Raw genomic sequence first — 14,849 nt, 5'->3', positions numbered from 1 at the left:
GAAAGTTTGAGACATGAAATAACCAATGACTGTTGCATTTGTTTTCCTCATTTTAATTGTCCTCCAACTTCTCTAATGTGTTTTTCTGGCGATTTTACTTATTGGTCTCTGGCCCTTTAAGAGCCTCTGGAAACGTGCGAGGAAAAATCTTGAAAGTGAATGAAACTCAGCCATTCATAAAAATAGGACTGACGGGGCTTCGATTGGTCGTTCAGCGCTTATACATATTCCAAGTCATTCTCGCAAACCATTGGTTTATAAATGTGAATGACGTGCCTTCGGAGCCAATGGGCTTCCAGAGCTAAATGCCTCTCGAGCCCAAGGGAAAACCGAGCAGTCCATTTACAAAAACCTCATTCAAGTTTTGAGTGTTGGAGAGAGCGCATGTATTGATCAGTGCGAGCGGACGGCATCCTTTTGGGATTACAACCTGAAACCGTGGTTTTTGAGTCCATTGCGAGCCGTCATCTATAGGGTGAGTTTAACCCTCATTCTTCAAATATTTGCACGGCGTGCACTGATATCTGTATGAAAGCGGTTGTTTCTCCGCAGCGCGTAAGTTTAATCGTGGGATTCCAACGGCAAATACAGCTATCTCGCCTTGGGGGAAAGCGAACGCCATTTTCTCCAAGAGAGGGCTTATACACTTTGGCAACCATTTTAATGCACGAAGTTTTTTCTATCATATTTTGCTCAGTTGCTGTTGTTACAGAAGCTTGTATGGTCCGCATTAGTGCACTAACCTGACATTTATAGGTGAGGTCGGTGCAGCCTCAACAGTGTATGGTTTTGTGAATGGAGGTCTCTCGTTCTTTCCCCCCCTCACGGATCGAGTTTCACTTCATTGAGAAAAACAAGAGGCCGTCAGGGGGCTCCGAGTGGGAGGAGGTCCTCACCCCTGCTCAATTATAGATTTGCTTTAAGCACTTAATTTAAGGGTATTTTTCGGCTATTTTCCCCATAATAATACTCAAAGTGTGTAAAGTATTTGAAAAGTGTATTCTTTTTTTAAAAAAGAAGAAAATGAGAGAGAGAGAGAGAGAGAGAGAGAATGAAAACAATTGTTTTCTGCCGATTTACGTTGCTGGTCATATCATTTTCTGTGTTTTTGAGTTATTTCTACTAATCTATTTTTCATTTTTTATGCATTTTTGGAATAAGAAAAGTGCGGTTTTAAGTATAGTGAACGGGTGAAAGTGCGAACTGTTTCGTTGTGCATGGAAACTGTAACTTACTTATGACTGAACTCGTATTATCCGCGGAAGTTTTCCGTACGTTTATCTCTCATGGCATGGTAACGTTAGCAGATAATTGTCAGAATTTTTTATATTTTAGTTAGACTTCCATAATTTATCATCTATTAACATTTAATTGTAGCTGTACATGTCGATATTAAATAATATATTTAATATTTATAATTAATAAAAATAAATGCGTAGTAAAAAAAATAATTAAAGAAAAATATTGTCGTATGTATAGGCTACGTCTGTATGTATGTATGTAAACTATTAAGTAAACAATTGTTGCTGTGTTGAGTCGCATGAAAGGTTGGCATAATAAAAATAATAAAACGAATGCATAATAAAACAAAATATATTGTTGTTAATACTCATGATACTTATGTATATTGTTTTCTTTAAATATATACATGAATGCTTAACACTTTAAATTAATACGTTTTATATATGTATAGTTATATATTTATTATTATCTATAATAAATAGTATTAAGTAAGAAAGAGTTGTTTTGTGGTGAAGCATCACAATAAAAGTTGGTATAGTCCTCACAGTTGCCCCTCCCAAGTGTGCAGTTGATACACTTAAGTTAGTATCCACTATCCAGTGTTCCTCAGAATAGATGCTTGGCCAACAATTTAGTTTTTAAATGTTTATTCATGGACTAGTAATATAACTGGAATATCAATGTATCATGAAATGTATGGTTTCCGTTTTCTTAAGTTTATCTTAATATGCTCATCACTCTTTTCATACTCTAATCATGGGCACAGATGGTTAGCTTTGCTTATGTAAGGTTTACATTCATCTCTACTGCAGATTGCATTACGTAGATCTCTCTCTCTCTCTCTCTCTCTCTCTCTCTCTCACTCTCTCTCGCTCTCTCTCTCTCTCTCTCTCTCTCTCTCTCTCTCTCTCTCTCTCTCTCTCTCTCTCTCTCTCTCTGTGTCTGTCTTTACACATACGGAGGGATATTGTGATGGCTAACAGACAGAGAAGGGGGAGGATGAATCTGAGGGTTTTGTCAGCCTGTTTGCAGGGCTTGGTGTTTTGATGTGGGACACACTTGACTGTCCAGTATAGATCTATTGAATGACTAATCAATTTTTTTTCCCCCTTAGAGAAAACAGACCCAAAGAGGTCAATATAACAATCGCTTTTAAGCGAAGACCCTTTTCTGGGAGCCTCCTTGAAGACCCAGGTGAAATGGATGGATTTTATGACCAGCAAGTACCATTTATGGTCCCACCTAATGTAAGTATACTTCTGCATTTCTTTAAAAATAAATAAATAAAAAAATAATCTAAATTAAATTAGTCAACACTGACCAAAGTATTTTTCCACAGCAGAAGTCATTGCAAGTGGAGGAACCGTATATCCGACCAGTTAATGAGAGAAAAAGAAAATTAGTGGAGACTGAACTCGCTCAGGACACAGAGGGTAATTTCAACCTAATGAACATGACTAATGCATGTTTAGCAGATGGATCAGATTATGGAGATACATTAACAGTGAGAGAGCAGAAGTATATGTGCTCAAAGTAGTTTGATCGATGCTGTGATTGTTGAAGGCTGCCTTTCATTTATCAAATACTTGGATCGTAGTGGGTTTTCGAGCTCTCTGACTGTCTTGGGTTTGCCTGTCATCCGCAGAACTTTTCCAGGACCTCAGCCAGCTGCAGGAGATCTGGATCGCAGAAGGTTTGTAGCCTATTCATTTTCATGCATGTCACTTGTGCTTTGTCATGCAGCTGACATTTATATTTCAGACTCATGAACATTTCTTATAATATCATTTCTAAGTGTTACACTTTGTCCCAGCTCCTGTTTATTTTTCATGACACGGTAGCCATTTAATTTGGTCTGTTGCACCAGCTTTGCGGCAGTGTCCAAAAAGTTGGCACTAAGATCATGTTCATTTTTTGAGGAACAGAAAAATAGCGATGCATGTTGTCTGACAAAATGACATTGATCTGCCGAATGTTTATCAGCAGGGAGCATTGTTTGCGACTCCTTAATGCTCTCCAATCTCTCTCCGCAGCTCAGGTGCCCGATGACGAACAGTTTGTCCCAGATTTCCAGTCGGAGAGCTGTGAGTACCTTGAGATGTATTATTTATTCTCCTTGGCAGTGTACTTTGGATGCCGTCCAGAAATGGCTAGGGAAAACGGCAGAGGCTGAACTCTTGAAGCTATTTATTATTCATCTCTTGCTCAAATTTAAAGCCAAAGTTTCATGGGAAACAAAGGAGATCTTAGACTAAGGATGGTACTGAGTGGCCAAACACTCTTGTTGATTTGATTTGTTGAAGATGCCAACAGTCAGGTTCACAAATGAAGCTCATTATATAGTTTATATTATATATTTTAGCATGCGATCATTTTTAAAGAAATTGATTTGCTCTTTAACTTGGTCAGACTCACTAGTATTGCATCCCCACACACTCAACCCAATAGTGCTTTGATTTATTAGGACTTAAATTGTCTTTCCACTTTTCATTCTTGCCTGAATCCTCTCAGCGAGAACCCCCGCAACTACCTATTTTTTCAGTCAAATCAGCCGATTGGTATCAGCATCACATGATCCAAGCTCATAATCAGATTTCACACTTCCATGCACTCTGTTTAGCCTCTGGAATGGACCGGATTCCAATGGGAAGGGTGAGAGGAAAAGGCTTCCCCTCACTGCCTACCTAAACCCATTGAATCCACAGCTACTGAATCTTATTTCATTGAGGGTTCTCTGTCCAAACGCACCCAATTTGTTAGAGCCTGGCCACAGGAATCAAAGCCAAAGGAAATACTTGAGGAATGCTTGGTGGAGCATTTTATGTTATTTTCCCCCCCGTTTTGTCACTGAAGTTTGTTTTTGTTTTCGTCTGATGTTGAGGCTGGGAGACAGGGTGTGTACCAGGGCATGCATTTTGGTCCAGTTTTGCATGTCAGCGTGGCGTTACTGAAAAGCAGAAGATTGTTATGAACGTTTGTGGCATGCTGTTTATAAAATGAGGCACTTTTTGAACGTAAGCCATGGGTTTCTTCATGTGCAAGCTTTTTTACAGTCATTTCTGTATCAACGGGTCATCTGGACGTCACATGGCACCCCATGCCCTCCTACACTATCCCAGTACCATATCAATGGGGAGTGGCCTCTTCTCTTGCAAAAACCCCAATGTCCACAGAGCAGAAAATGTGAAAGAGTGCATGCACCTTCGCCCCAAATTAAAAATTGTCGTTCCAAACTCGTAATACTTTTATCTTCGAAAGACAAATGAAGATATTTTTTTAATGAAAATCCATTCCACAAAAACTTTGATGCTTTAAAAAGTTCATAAAGACATCATAAAAGCGCTGAAGCTACACAATCACTTTTAAATGATGAACAGGTTTAATTTAAGCTTTTATTCACATATGATCAATGCACAGAGCACACAGAATATGGTCATTTTTGGGCGAGCAAACCCTTTAACGCATGCTTTTGAGTGTCTCTTAAGCCCTGTACAGTCTGGGTGATTTATCTGGCTCGACTCGTGTGGATCCAGTTGCGTTGGCCATTATGTGGCGCCGGATATGAGAGCTTGATGCAGAGATCCAGGGGCTAATGGTTACAGTGCGGAGAGGAAAATCATTCACAATCATTGAATTACGACCACACTGATTCATGAGTATTGACTTGGCTATGATGGAAATCAGAGGGGAGTGCTTTGATTGCATGTGTTGTTCTGCACCGTGATACTGATAGGCAGAACGAAGAGCTTTTATGCTTCACAGTCGATTGTCATTACCCGTGAAATATGGGAGTTTAATGGTGGAGAAGAATCTCCTTCTGAAGCGTTTCACTGCACTTTTGTTGATGTGTTCGATTAGAAACATCTCCTTCTGCTTTTTTTCTCCCACAGTGATGTTTCATGGTCCGCCACTGGCAAAGATCAAACGGGAACTGAGTCCCTCCAAAGAGCTCTCCCCCTGTAGCCAGGATAGAAGTCCCATGCCATATGGAGAGAAGTGCCTTTATAGCTACAGGTATTTTCTTATATCCATCTCAGCATCAAGACTTTCTTGTCAACATTTTGAGTGTGATGACTGACTGTTCTCATTTTCCTCAATACAGTGCCTATGAAAGGAAGCCCACAGCTGGGTTTAAGCCATTGACTCCTCCCTCAACACCCGTTTCGCCATGTGGCTCCGCCAACACTCTGGGGACACGTCCGCTGCATGAACAGAGTCCTCCCCCTGTCTCCAACACAACATTAGGACAGCGTCTCCTTCATGGGCAGCCTTCAATGACCAAGACCTCGCCTAGCCAGACGACACTCCCTCACCACAGCCAGAGCCCACCTTTTGCAGTGCCCTGTCCACCCCTAAACCGTGAACCTCACTTCAATAATGAACCTAGGTCAGTCTCTATATGGTTTTAGAACTTCAGTGAACTTGTGTATTCTATTTACTATATGGAATACTTTATATCTTACTGTTAGTATGTATGAAGGAAAAAAGTGAACTACAATGAGCACTACAATATACATAAATTGGGATGTGTTATATTAGTGTTCGATTGGGGTGGGTAAGATTTTTGAAATGTTCTAATTCTCTCCAAGATTGCATTTATTTGATGAAAAATACAGTAAAAATGTTAATATTGTGAAATATTACAATCTTTTAATATATATTTTTTTAATGTTTATTTGAAACATAATATTTTATATATTTTGTAACATTTATAAATGTTGTTACTGTCACTTGGCTTTCTTGTTGAAGAAAAGTACAACTTTTTCAACAACAACAAAAAAAATCTTGCTGACCCCTGACTTCTGGTAGTGTGTATATATTGGTTGTTTATATAATTATATATTATATTATATTATTATTATTAGAATTGTATTTTATTATATTGTATTAATGATATATGACAGATGACCTTTCAGCAATGCTCACTTTGATGTCAAAAAAGTGGTGTACATCACAGCTGGGGTGGTATAATAATATGACCCCCGTGAGAACAGATTGGCTGGCATCCCGTCCTGCCACCTGTAGCTGAGTTCCTGGGAGCTTACCAGAGAATGTGTGGCACATAGTTTAAAGCCAGTAGAAGAAGACTCTAAAGTGCTAGTGCTATGCTGCTCCTTATCCTGTCTCACATTACCAAAACATTTATATTTTTTGCTGTTATCTTGCAGGTTTCAGCGGCAACTTTCAGAGCCTTGTCTTCCATTCCCACCTTCTGACACCCAGGGAAGACCCAACTTCATGCCACAGGTCCCCAGCGCTTCACCAAGAGATGGAAGGCCACCTTACCATCGGCAAATGTCAGAGCCTCTGGTTCCTGTGCCTCCTCAGGGCTTCAAACAGGAGCTTCTAGACCCCCGCTACGCTGAGCAAGGTGTTCCCAACATGGGCCCATCCCAGGCTGCCTTCCACCCAATGGCCATCAAGCAAGAGCCACGAGACTTCTGCTTTGACTCTGGTGAGGACTGTCCCATTTCTTAGAAATGTTTTTGGGTGTTCACAATCTGGCTGGGCTTCATGAGAGCTCTCTGGGTGAGGGCGTGGAATGGGTTTTGTGTGCTTGCACGGGCCTGTGACTTTTATCGTTGTTTAGTGAGGTGTATACGAACAAAAGCATGCACACATGCTCACCTTGAACCATTACATTCAAAGAGACATTCAGAGAAGGCAGTGCTGCTCAGACATTTCTTAAGTGCAGCATAATTAATAAACAGGGCTGTCAAATCAACATGGTAAAGCCTTTGACCTGTTCGTAAGTTCTGTAAGAAAAATATTTATAATAAAAATTATTTGTTTTTATAATGCTGTATAAATGTATATTTCAGGACATTTTTTATTATATCAGGAAATATTGACATGGAATTAATTCTGATTCATTAATGAATTTGAACATTTTCAATAAATTGACAGCCCTATTAACAAATAAATCAAAGGTGAACGTGTCATTTAACAAGGTCCTTTAGTCCTAAGCACTGAAACTCGAATCTGAGGGTAATCCTCGTATTTGAGGGTAATCCACCTCAGTTTAGGGTTAATTTATGCATCCTATTGTCCAAAACCCCCTAGCTTAGCTCATCTTCCTGTTTGTGATCCATACATTCAGTCTTGTACATTCTTCTAGTGTTATAATATCCCTCTAGGTTTATGTTTGCAGGTTAGTGATGTAATTCCAAATCCTCTTACCGTCCTTTCTTGTAAATGTGTACGTCACATATTACATTTGCATGGGGGCGGCTGAACTGAGTCTTTTCATCTGTACAGCAGCCTGACAGATGATGCATCTGATGCAATCAATGAGGATCACATACTCAAAGTAAGACAGCAAAGGGGCAGAGTGGCCTGCCCAATCACCAGGACACACAAGGACAGATAAAACTTGATTGTCATGGTCCAGTATCTTGTCACAGTGGCTAATCCTATTTGGTGACTCAGTGGACTCATTGCTAATGCTGCGTGTATCTTTGGTGTGTTGATATGAGCTTAGCCAGCACTAACAGATGTGCAAGACTGGACATTCACGGCCCAGCTGTTCCATCCGAATCACTATATTTCATCGTCTTACGCTTTCAGAGCTCCCTCAAAACCTCTGTTCAGATGCCAAATCCAGAAGTACATGTCACTCTTTAAATCTCTATTTCTAATTAAGGAATAGACAGTGTTATTTTTAGTATCCTTGAGATACTATTATAGTTTTTATTATTATTTTGAAATCCTATGTTTTCTTTTAGTTCAAAAATGTACACTCAATGAAAAATATTGCTTTGGAAACACTAGCTGAAATAAATCAATTCATTTTATATATATATATATATATATATATATATATATATATATATATATACATATATATATACATATATTTTATATATTTTAATCAACAACGTTTGTATGGTTTTACTCAACCATAATAACCCTGGGAACAGTTAACATTATTAATTTTATCAACAAAGACAATTTTATAGTATTTCTTTTATTCATTTAAATGAACTTCTGACTCATTTATGATTGGTAATTTCTCCTTTTTAATGGGCCCATTTTTCATGTTGTTTTGCAGAAGTGCCTAAGTGTCAGTCTTCATTTGGGAGAGCAGCAAGCTTCTACCAAAACCATGAGAGTAAGTGACCTCGCCATTATCGCATACATCACCTCAATGCAGCTTTGGCTTGCTAAAATGATCTTATCCCTTTTTTGATCTTACAGTATCTTTGTTTCCTCCCTCTGCCTGTAGACTTCTCATTTGACCGAGATCAACAGTTGTATTTCGACGACACCTGCGTGGTTCCCGAGAGACTTGAAGGTATTCACAAAGATTTCACCATGGGTTATCTATAGTTTTAATTTAAAAAAAAAAAGTGAATGGTCAAGCCATCTCAGTAGTTTTCATATGTTCAGTCTTTTTTTTTTGTTAAAAATCACTTAGGCACCCCCTTGTAGTATGGCGGTGTGAAATGAACACTGCGTCCACATTAGCAGCATGTGTTTTGGAATTTCTCGTCAGCTTGCTCACGCCACTGTGGCAAACTCTAATCCTCATCATTCTTGTTCCTGACAGGGAAGGTAAAGCAAGAGCCCTCTGTTTATCGGGACGGCCCACCATACCAACGTCGTGGCTCCCTCCAGCTTTGGCAGTTTCTGGTTACGCTGTTGGATGATCCTGCCAATGGTCATTTTATTGCCTGGACAGGACGTGGAATGGAGTTCAAACTTATTGAGCCAGAAGAGGTCAGCACCTAAATTCAATATTTTTAGTTTCAAGCACACACACCACAATAGCCATGTTTTTTGGTAGCTGGGTTTCCATTCATGTAATTTTGTGTGAATTTTGGAATATCACACAAAAAATGCTAATAGAAACACATTAAGATGAAAATAAAAATTCTTACTTAAGGTGGATTTGTCGATTTTTCAATCAGCTTTGAATTGTTACGATGTTGGTAGTCAATGTAAATGAACAATGCTTACTCTTTCTCTTTTTCTTAAATGCTCCCAGATCTTCTGGTTTATTTGACAGCTCTAGGGCTTTCATTAAAACTACAGATTGTAGACTGGGAAAAAAATTCTGTGTACTGTACTTTGAACCAGTTTTCACTCAGAAATTGCTAGTACATTTCACAATTTACAAAGAAACAGCAAATGACATTGAATTAAACATGAAATTTTGACGTAGATTGACTGAAATAGTATTTTCTTTTAAATCGTACTTCATTAGTTTTCATTATTTATAAAGAAAATCCATTTTTACAGTGTACAGTACATATTTGTATTCCCTAAAACAATTTCTGCCTTTCTACTGCGTAGACAGCTAAGTTTTATTAAAAACCCATCTTGCCGGTGGTGAATTATTCCTTTTTAAAAGACATTTAGACATTTCATTAAGGAAAACACATTTACAGAATACATTTTTAAATGCATATCATATTATTTTATCCAGAAAGTCATGTGACTGAATTATTCGCCCAGATTATTGGCTCCCAGAACTGACACACTGTTGCTCACAGACAAAAGGCATCTGCCACGGATTGTTAGCAAACTTGAATTTTGTCGAGCGTTTGACCGTTCTAAATCGCAAGTAATTTATGCCACAAAGCATTGGCTTTCCCGGTGGCTACAACTTCCATTTTTATTTTGTCAATTTCCCTGCAAGTGACACCGCTTTATTCATAAACTGTTTTTGATTCCATTCCAGTTTTGGTTGTGCACATTAAATTGCTATCCAAATTAAACTGGCAACTAAATAAAGCTTGGCTAATGAAATAATCCTCGTCTGCGTTTTCAGGTGGCCCGACGCTGGGGCATCCAAAAGAACAGACCGGCCATGAACTACGACAAGCTGAGTCGCTCACTTCGTTACTATTATGAGAAGGGAATCATGCAGAAGGTAAAGGCAGGTTCACATTTCTTTTACTTTATGCTTTAGTCATAATGGCAATAGTTGCTCCAATTTTCCAAGTTTTTGTTTTGTTTTGTTTTTTGATAATCTAATGCCTCATTTCTCTCTTCAGGTTGCTGGTGAGAGGTATGTGTACAAATTTGTGTGTGATCCCGAGGCCCTCTTCTCCATGGCCTTCCCAGACAACCAAAGGCCCAACCTTAAAGCAGACCCCGACGGCTTGCCAGGAGTGGACGACGACACTCTTCCGTTGGCGCACTATGACGAGGGGGCTTCGTACTTGGTAGACGGTGGCGAGCAGTGTGTTGCTGGGATGCCTTTCCCTGATGCTTATGTGTACTGAGCATGAACCGCTGATCTGACTGAAACACATCTGTCCCTCTTGCCTCGACTCCTTTTGAACTGTTGCCCACTTCCAGATTAACCCTCCCAATCATTAAAAAAGAACGAGGAGAAATCTGCGAGCCACCTTTTCCCTGGCGTCAGCCCACGAGGAGGTGTCAAGGAGGTGAGGAGAGTTGGTTTCCCACGCTTAAACCTTCCTCGTGGCAAACGGTCTCTGCCGCAGAGATGAAGAGGTTGAGTTGGAGCTGCCCGGCGCCAAAAGACTGACGGATCTCACTGCGAGAATTGTAGCAATTCTGTTTTTGACAATCTGCTTTTTAAAAAAAAAGAAAAATTGGTTACAAATTATTTAGAGACATCCTCACAGAAAAACCCTTAAATGCAGCACTATTTAATAGTTGCCTTTTTGGTCTCCATTTATTTTGTTTTACCTCCAAACCATGTAGACAAGAAGTCAAAAGGGCTTTGTTTTGCAAGGAGGTAAATAAAAAAATGACCCATTTGTTTCTTTAGACTCTTTAGAAAGCTGGCTTTTATACACTTTTGTTGAACTAATGTGGACCGCTTTAATTATGCTGAGGAATACTGAACATGTTCTTTTTGTATCATTGGTTTCGTTCTGAATCCTTTGTCAAGTGTTAGTTTTATAAAAACGTTTTTTTTTTTTCTTGCTGGTTAACCCAGGGGTTGTTGATGTGAAGTTAAACCAGAGGCACTCTTAAGTATATTTAGTCAGCTTCACAAGACTGTTAACCCTTTTTAAATGTATTTCTGTATGCCTGTTGAATATTTAATTTTACACTCCCCAAAAAGCCAAAATTTGAATTGGTTCATATAATTTTCTTACTTTCAAAAGGGATGCACTAGTCAGAACTTCTCCATGCTTTAGTGCAAGTAAAGGTCAAAAACATTTTATTTTGGCATCATTCTTTATTTTAATGCACCAGGAAAGCAGGGCCTTGCATGCAATAAGGTACAAGAAAAATATATTTTCCTGGTCAGCTACTCATTGCCAATCTCAAGTTGACGAAAGACCACTGCTACCTTTTGCATGACATATTCAATGATCAGCTGTCCACTAACATATCGCTTTATGCTGGACAAAGAAGAAATTGTGGAGTTCTCTGCATTTGTATTCTCTCTCTCTCTCTCTCCTCTCTCTCTCTCTCTCTCTCTCTCTCTCTCTCTCTCTCTCTCTCTCTCTCTCTCTCTCTCTCTCTCTCTCTCTCTCCTCTCTCTCTCTCTCTCTCTCTCTCTCTCTCTCTCTCTCTCTTCTCTCTCTCTCTCTCTCTCTCTCTCTCTCTCTCTCTCTCTCTCTCTCTCTCTCTCTCTCTCTCTCTTCTTTTTTTCTTTGGAAAGATGAACTTATATATTTTTGCAAAGTCTGCATTTATTTGATTTTATTGTATAAGCTGTATAGTTCTGCCTGTAACAGATACTCTATGTATGTTTTGAATGGATCCCTGTGTTGCAGTGACTGCACACCAGTGGTTACCGGACACCCTTTCCTGGTGGGTTCGAGAGCAGTGCCTTTAAATGAGAGGTGCAGCTTATAAAATAACCGTTTTCTCATGGAACGAGGGGCTTGTCTCAACATCCACCATAGAAGGGTTGTCTGCACTTGTACAGGCTTAACCTTGTCCCCTCACAATGTGTACCTTACACTGCTGAGTTTATAATCTGTACTGGGTACAATAAACTGTTCATTCTGCTTCACTTGCACTCCTGTGTTCTGCTTTTTCTTCTGCCACATACAAGCTATTTGAGTGACAGAGTAGTCACGTTTTGTTCGGTTCATTGAAACTGCTGAGACGTTGCATATTTTCAATGCTGAAAACAGTAGAGCTGCTTAATATTTTAGTGGAAACCATGATACTTTTTTTCAGAATTTTTAATGAATATAAAGTTCAAAATGTGAGCAATATAAAGCCCATTTTGGATGATGGGCTAGTGCAGTGAATCTGAAACTCTATTCTGTATCGATCAGCCTCTATTCAGTTAAAGGCCTCTTGCTGTCCCAGGGGCTGCGCTGTCCTTTCATCAGGACCTCAGATGGTTAGCTAATGTGTGTCTGCTCATATGGTCATGCTGTAGGCCTCCCATCTATGATTATTTAATAGCTTTGTATGGATGGGTGAGTAGCATGTGTGATACTATATCTTGCACTTATGTCAAAACATCCACAGCCTCAATTATTCATCCAAACCCATTTATGTTTGCACAACACCGTGCATCTATACTATCATATTTTTCCTTTTTACACTGAGACACTAAAAATTGCTTAGTGTTTAGTGTTGATAAATTGCATCCAGAAACTGAAAACGGTGATGATCCAGCTGAGGGTGATCGGATGTTAGGTCACTATGCCAACATTCCTTCCCCCCCTCTGCTCTAGTAAGACACTTAACCTCTGAACCCACCTACTTCCCTGTAAATAACACTGCAGTCAACACAACCAGTTTATTTCCAGCTAACTTAATGCTATAGGCTATAACTGACTAATGCAATAGAGAAGAACACTATAAGCAATTTATGCATACATGCAAAGAAGATAATGGCTAGTTCCATCAACATATATTTTGCACTGTGGTCTGCTAATGACTGTTTTAGTGAAGTATTGATTTCACTTAGCAAACCGACAGCTAATGCATACCATTTGCTTAGGGTACGTCTGTTAGTACAATGGAGCAAGACAGAGCTTAAGATGTGACATGATCTAACTCACTACTGTTTATTTTGCCTTGTAAGCAGCTGTCCATCTGCTAAGACAGAAATTAAATTAAGTGTGATTACAATGCATGATCTTATTAATGAACTTCTTATTTTAATCGATTAATGAATTCATTAAATACTTGCATTCTTAAAATTAACCTGAATGTAAACGACGGAAGAAATAAAACATACAGGGAAAGGCATAAAACGGTGTCCCATTCACACACAGTCGGTTTTATAAAACCAGAGGCATAAATTAATTTCCTTAAAGGGATAGTTCGGCCAAAAATGATATTTAACCCATGATTTACTCACCCTCAAGCCGTTCGAGATGCATATGTCAATCATTTTTCAGACGAACACATTTTCAGTTATTTTAGAAAATGTCTTAGATCTTTCAGTGGTTATAATGTCAAGTTATGGGGTCCACCTCCTTCAAGTCCCAAAATGTGCATGCATCCTTCACAAAAGTAATCCACCCGGCTCCAGGGGGATAAACGAAGGCCTTCTGAGGGTAATAACTTCACATTATAGGCTAACCACTGAAAGATCTAAGACATTTTCTAAAATAACTGAAAATGTGTTCGTCTGAAAAAAGATTGACATATGCATCTCGAACGGCTTGAGGGTGAGTAAATCATGGGTTAAATATCATTTTTGGCCGAACTATCCCTTTAAAACTGCATTTTCCAAAAGATGGGCAAAAATCTTATCCACATGAATGAAAGTTAGAAATGTGGGTCAAAAAGACCCTGAACAGCGCACAATGGTTAAGACAAATGGATTTGTTGTTAGTTGTGTTTTCATATTCAAGAGATTATAAGCTAGATGCAGCTTTTTTGGGTTCGCATCAAATGATCTTCGACTTTTATACATACTAAATTTGTTTATGAATGAAGATTGATCTGTTGAAAGCAGTTATTTTGAGATAGATGCCAAATGTTCATACATATCATGAAATCACAATTATAACAATAAAAGTTACTTTCTGTCAAAAGTTTAGGCATTTTTTGTACTGAAAAAAAAATCAGTTTTTTAATAATGTTAGGCTATATTATGATTAGAATCAAATGAATTTTGTCAATGGACAAAATTCATCCTCAAAATCAGATACAACACAGAACACACATAGACAGAAATTAAGTGGCACACTTTAAATTTGTAGAATTATATGAAAAACAGATGTTTGAAATAAATGATAAACTCTAAAGACTCCTTACTCAACTTTTCTCTTTGTAACATCCTGATCAGGTTTGATTCTAATTATAATGTAACATTATTGAAAAAACAGATTTTTCTCAGTACAAAAACTGCTAAACTTTGACAAAAAGTAACTTTTATTGTTATAATTGTGATTTCATAATATGTAGATATGAATCTAACTGGAAAAACTTGTGAAAAGATGTTTTTTAGTTTTAAACTTTTAGAGCTCTGCAGCCATCTACTGGTTAAAGTGATTTTATTTTTATTTTATTTTTTTACTGTTAAAACTGCATTTTCCAAAATATGGGCAAAAAATCTTACACTAAACCATGTGAAATTATCCATGTTATCCCCATGAATGAAATTTAGAAATGTGGGTCTTTTATAAGGTGAATTTTACATTAAAAAACTTTTATTTTTTTATTTTGATAAAAACCTATTTACATTTTTTTTATTTATA

At 38.3% G+C, this 14,849-nt stretch overlaps 1 protein-coding gene across 4 annotated transcripts; it reads left to right on the top strand.

Annotated features, from left to right (window-relative positions):
- The first annotated feature begins 342 nt into the window (after positions 1-342).
- Positions 343-12,190, top strand: etv5a (ETS variant transcription factor 5a). 4 transcript variants are annotated; one of them, XM_079881066.1, is made up of 13 exons: positions 343-475; positions 2,357-2,489; positions 2,585-2,675; positions 2,888-2,935; positions 3,276-3,326; positions 5,133-5,256; positions 5,345-5,629; positions 6,411-6,697; positions 8,294-8,353; positions 8,468-8,536; positions 8,792-8,961; positions 10,016-10,123; positions 10,242-12,190. In XM_079881066.1, the coding sequence occupies exons 2-13, from the start codon at positions 2,442-2,444 to the stop codon at positions 10,470-10,472; spliced, it is 1,572 nt and encodes a 523-aa protein (XP_079737192.1). In that variant the 5' UTR covers positions 343-475; positions 2,357-2,441; the 3' UTR covers positions 10,473-12,190. The 4 variants fall into 4 exon arrangements, with proteins under 4 accessions (XP_079737192.1, XP_079737191.1, XP_079737194.1 ...); XM_079881065.1 differs by having other exon boundaries at positions 2,582-2,675; XM_079881068.1 differs by having other exon boundaries at positions 344-475; positions 10,016-10,117.
- The last annotated feature ends 2,659 nt before the right edge of the window (positions 12,191-14,849 follow it).

Source organism: Squalius cephalus (assembly GCF_949319135.1).
Source record: "Squalius cephalus genome assembly, chromosome: 9".
Classification (NCBI taxonomy): Eukaryota; Metazoa; Chordata; class Actinopteri; order Cypriniformes; family Leuciscidae; genus Squalius; species Squalius cephalus.
This window is presented reverse-complemented; position numbering and strand designations above follow the sequence as displayed.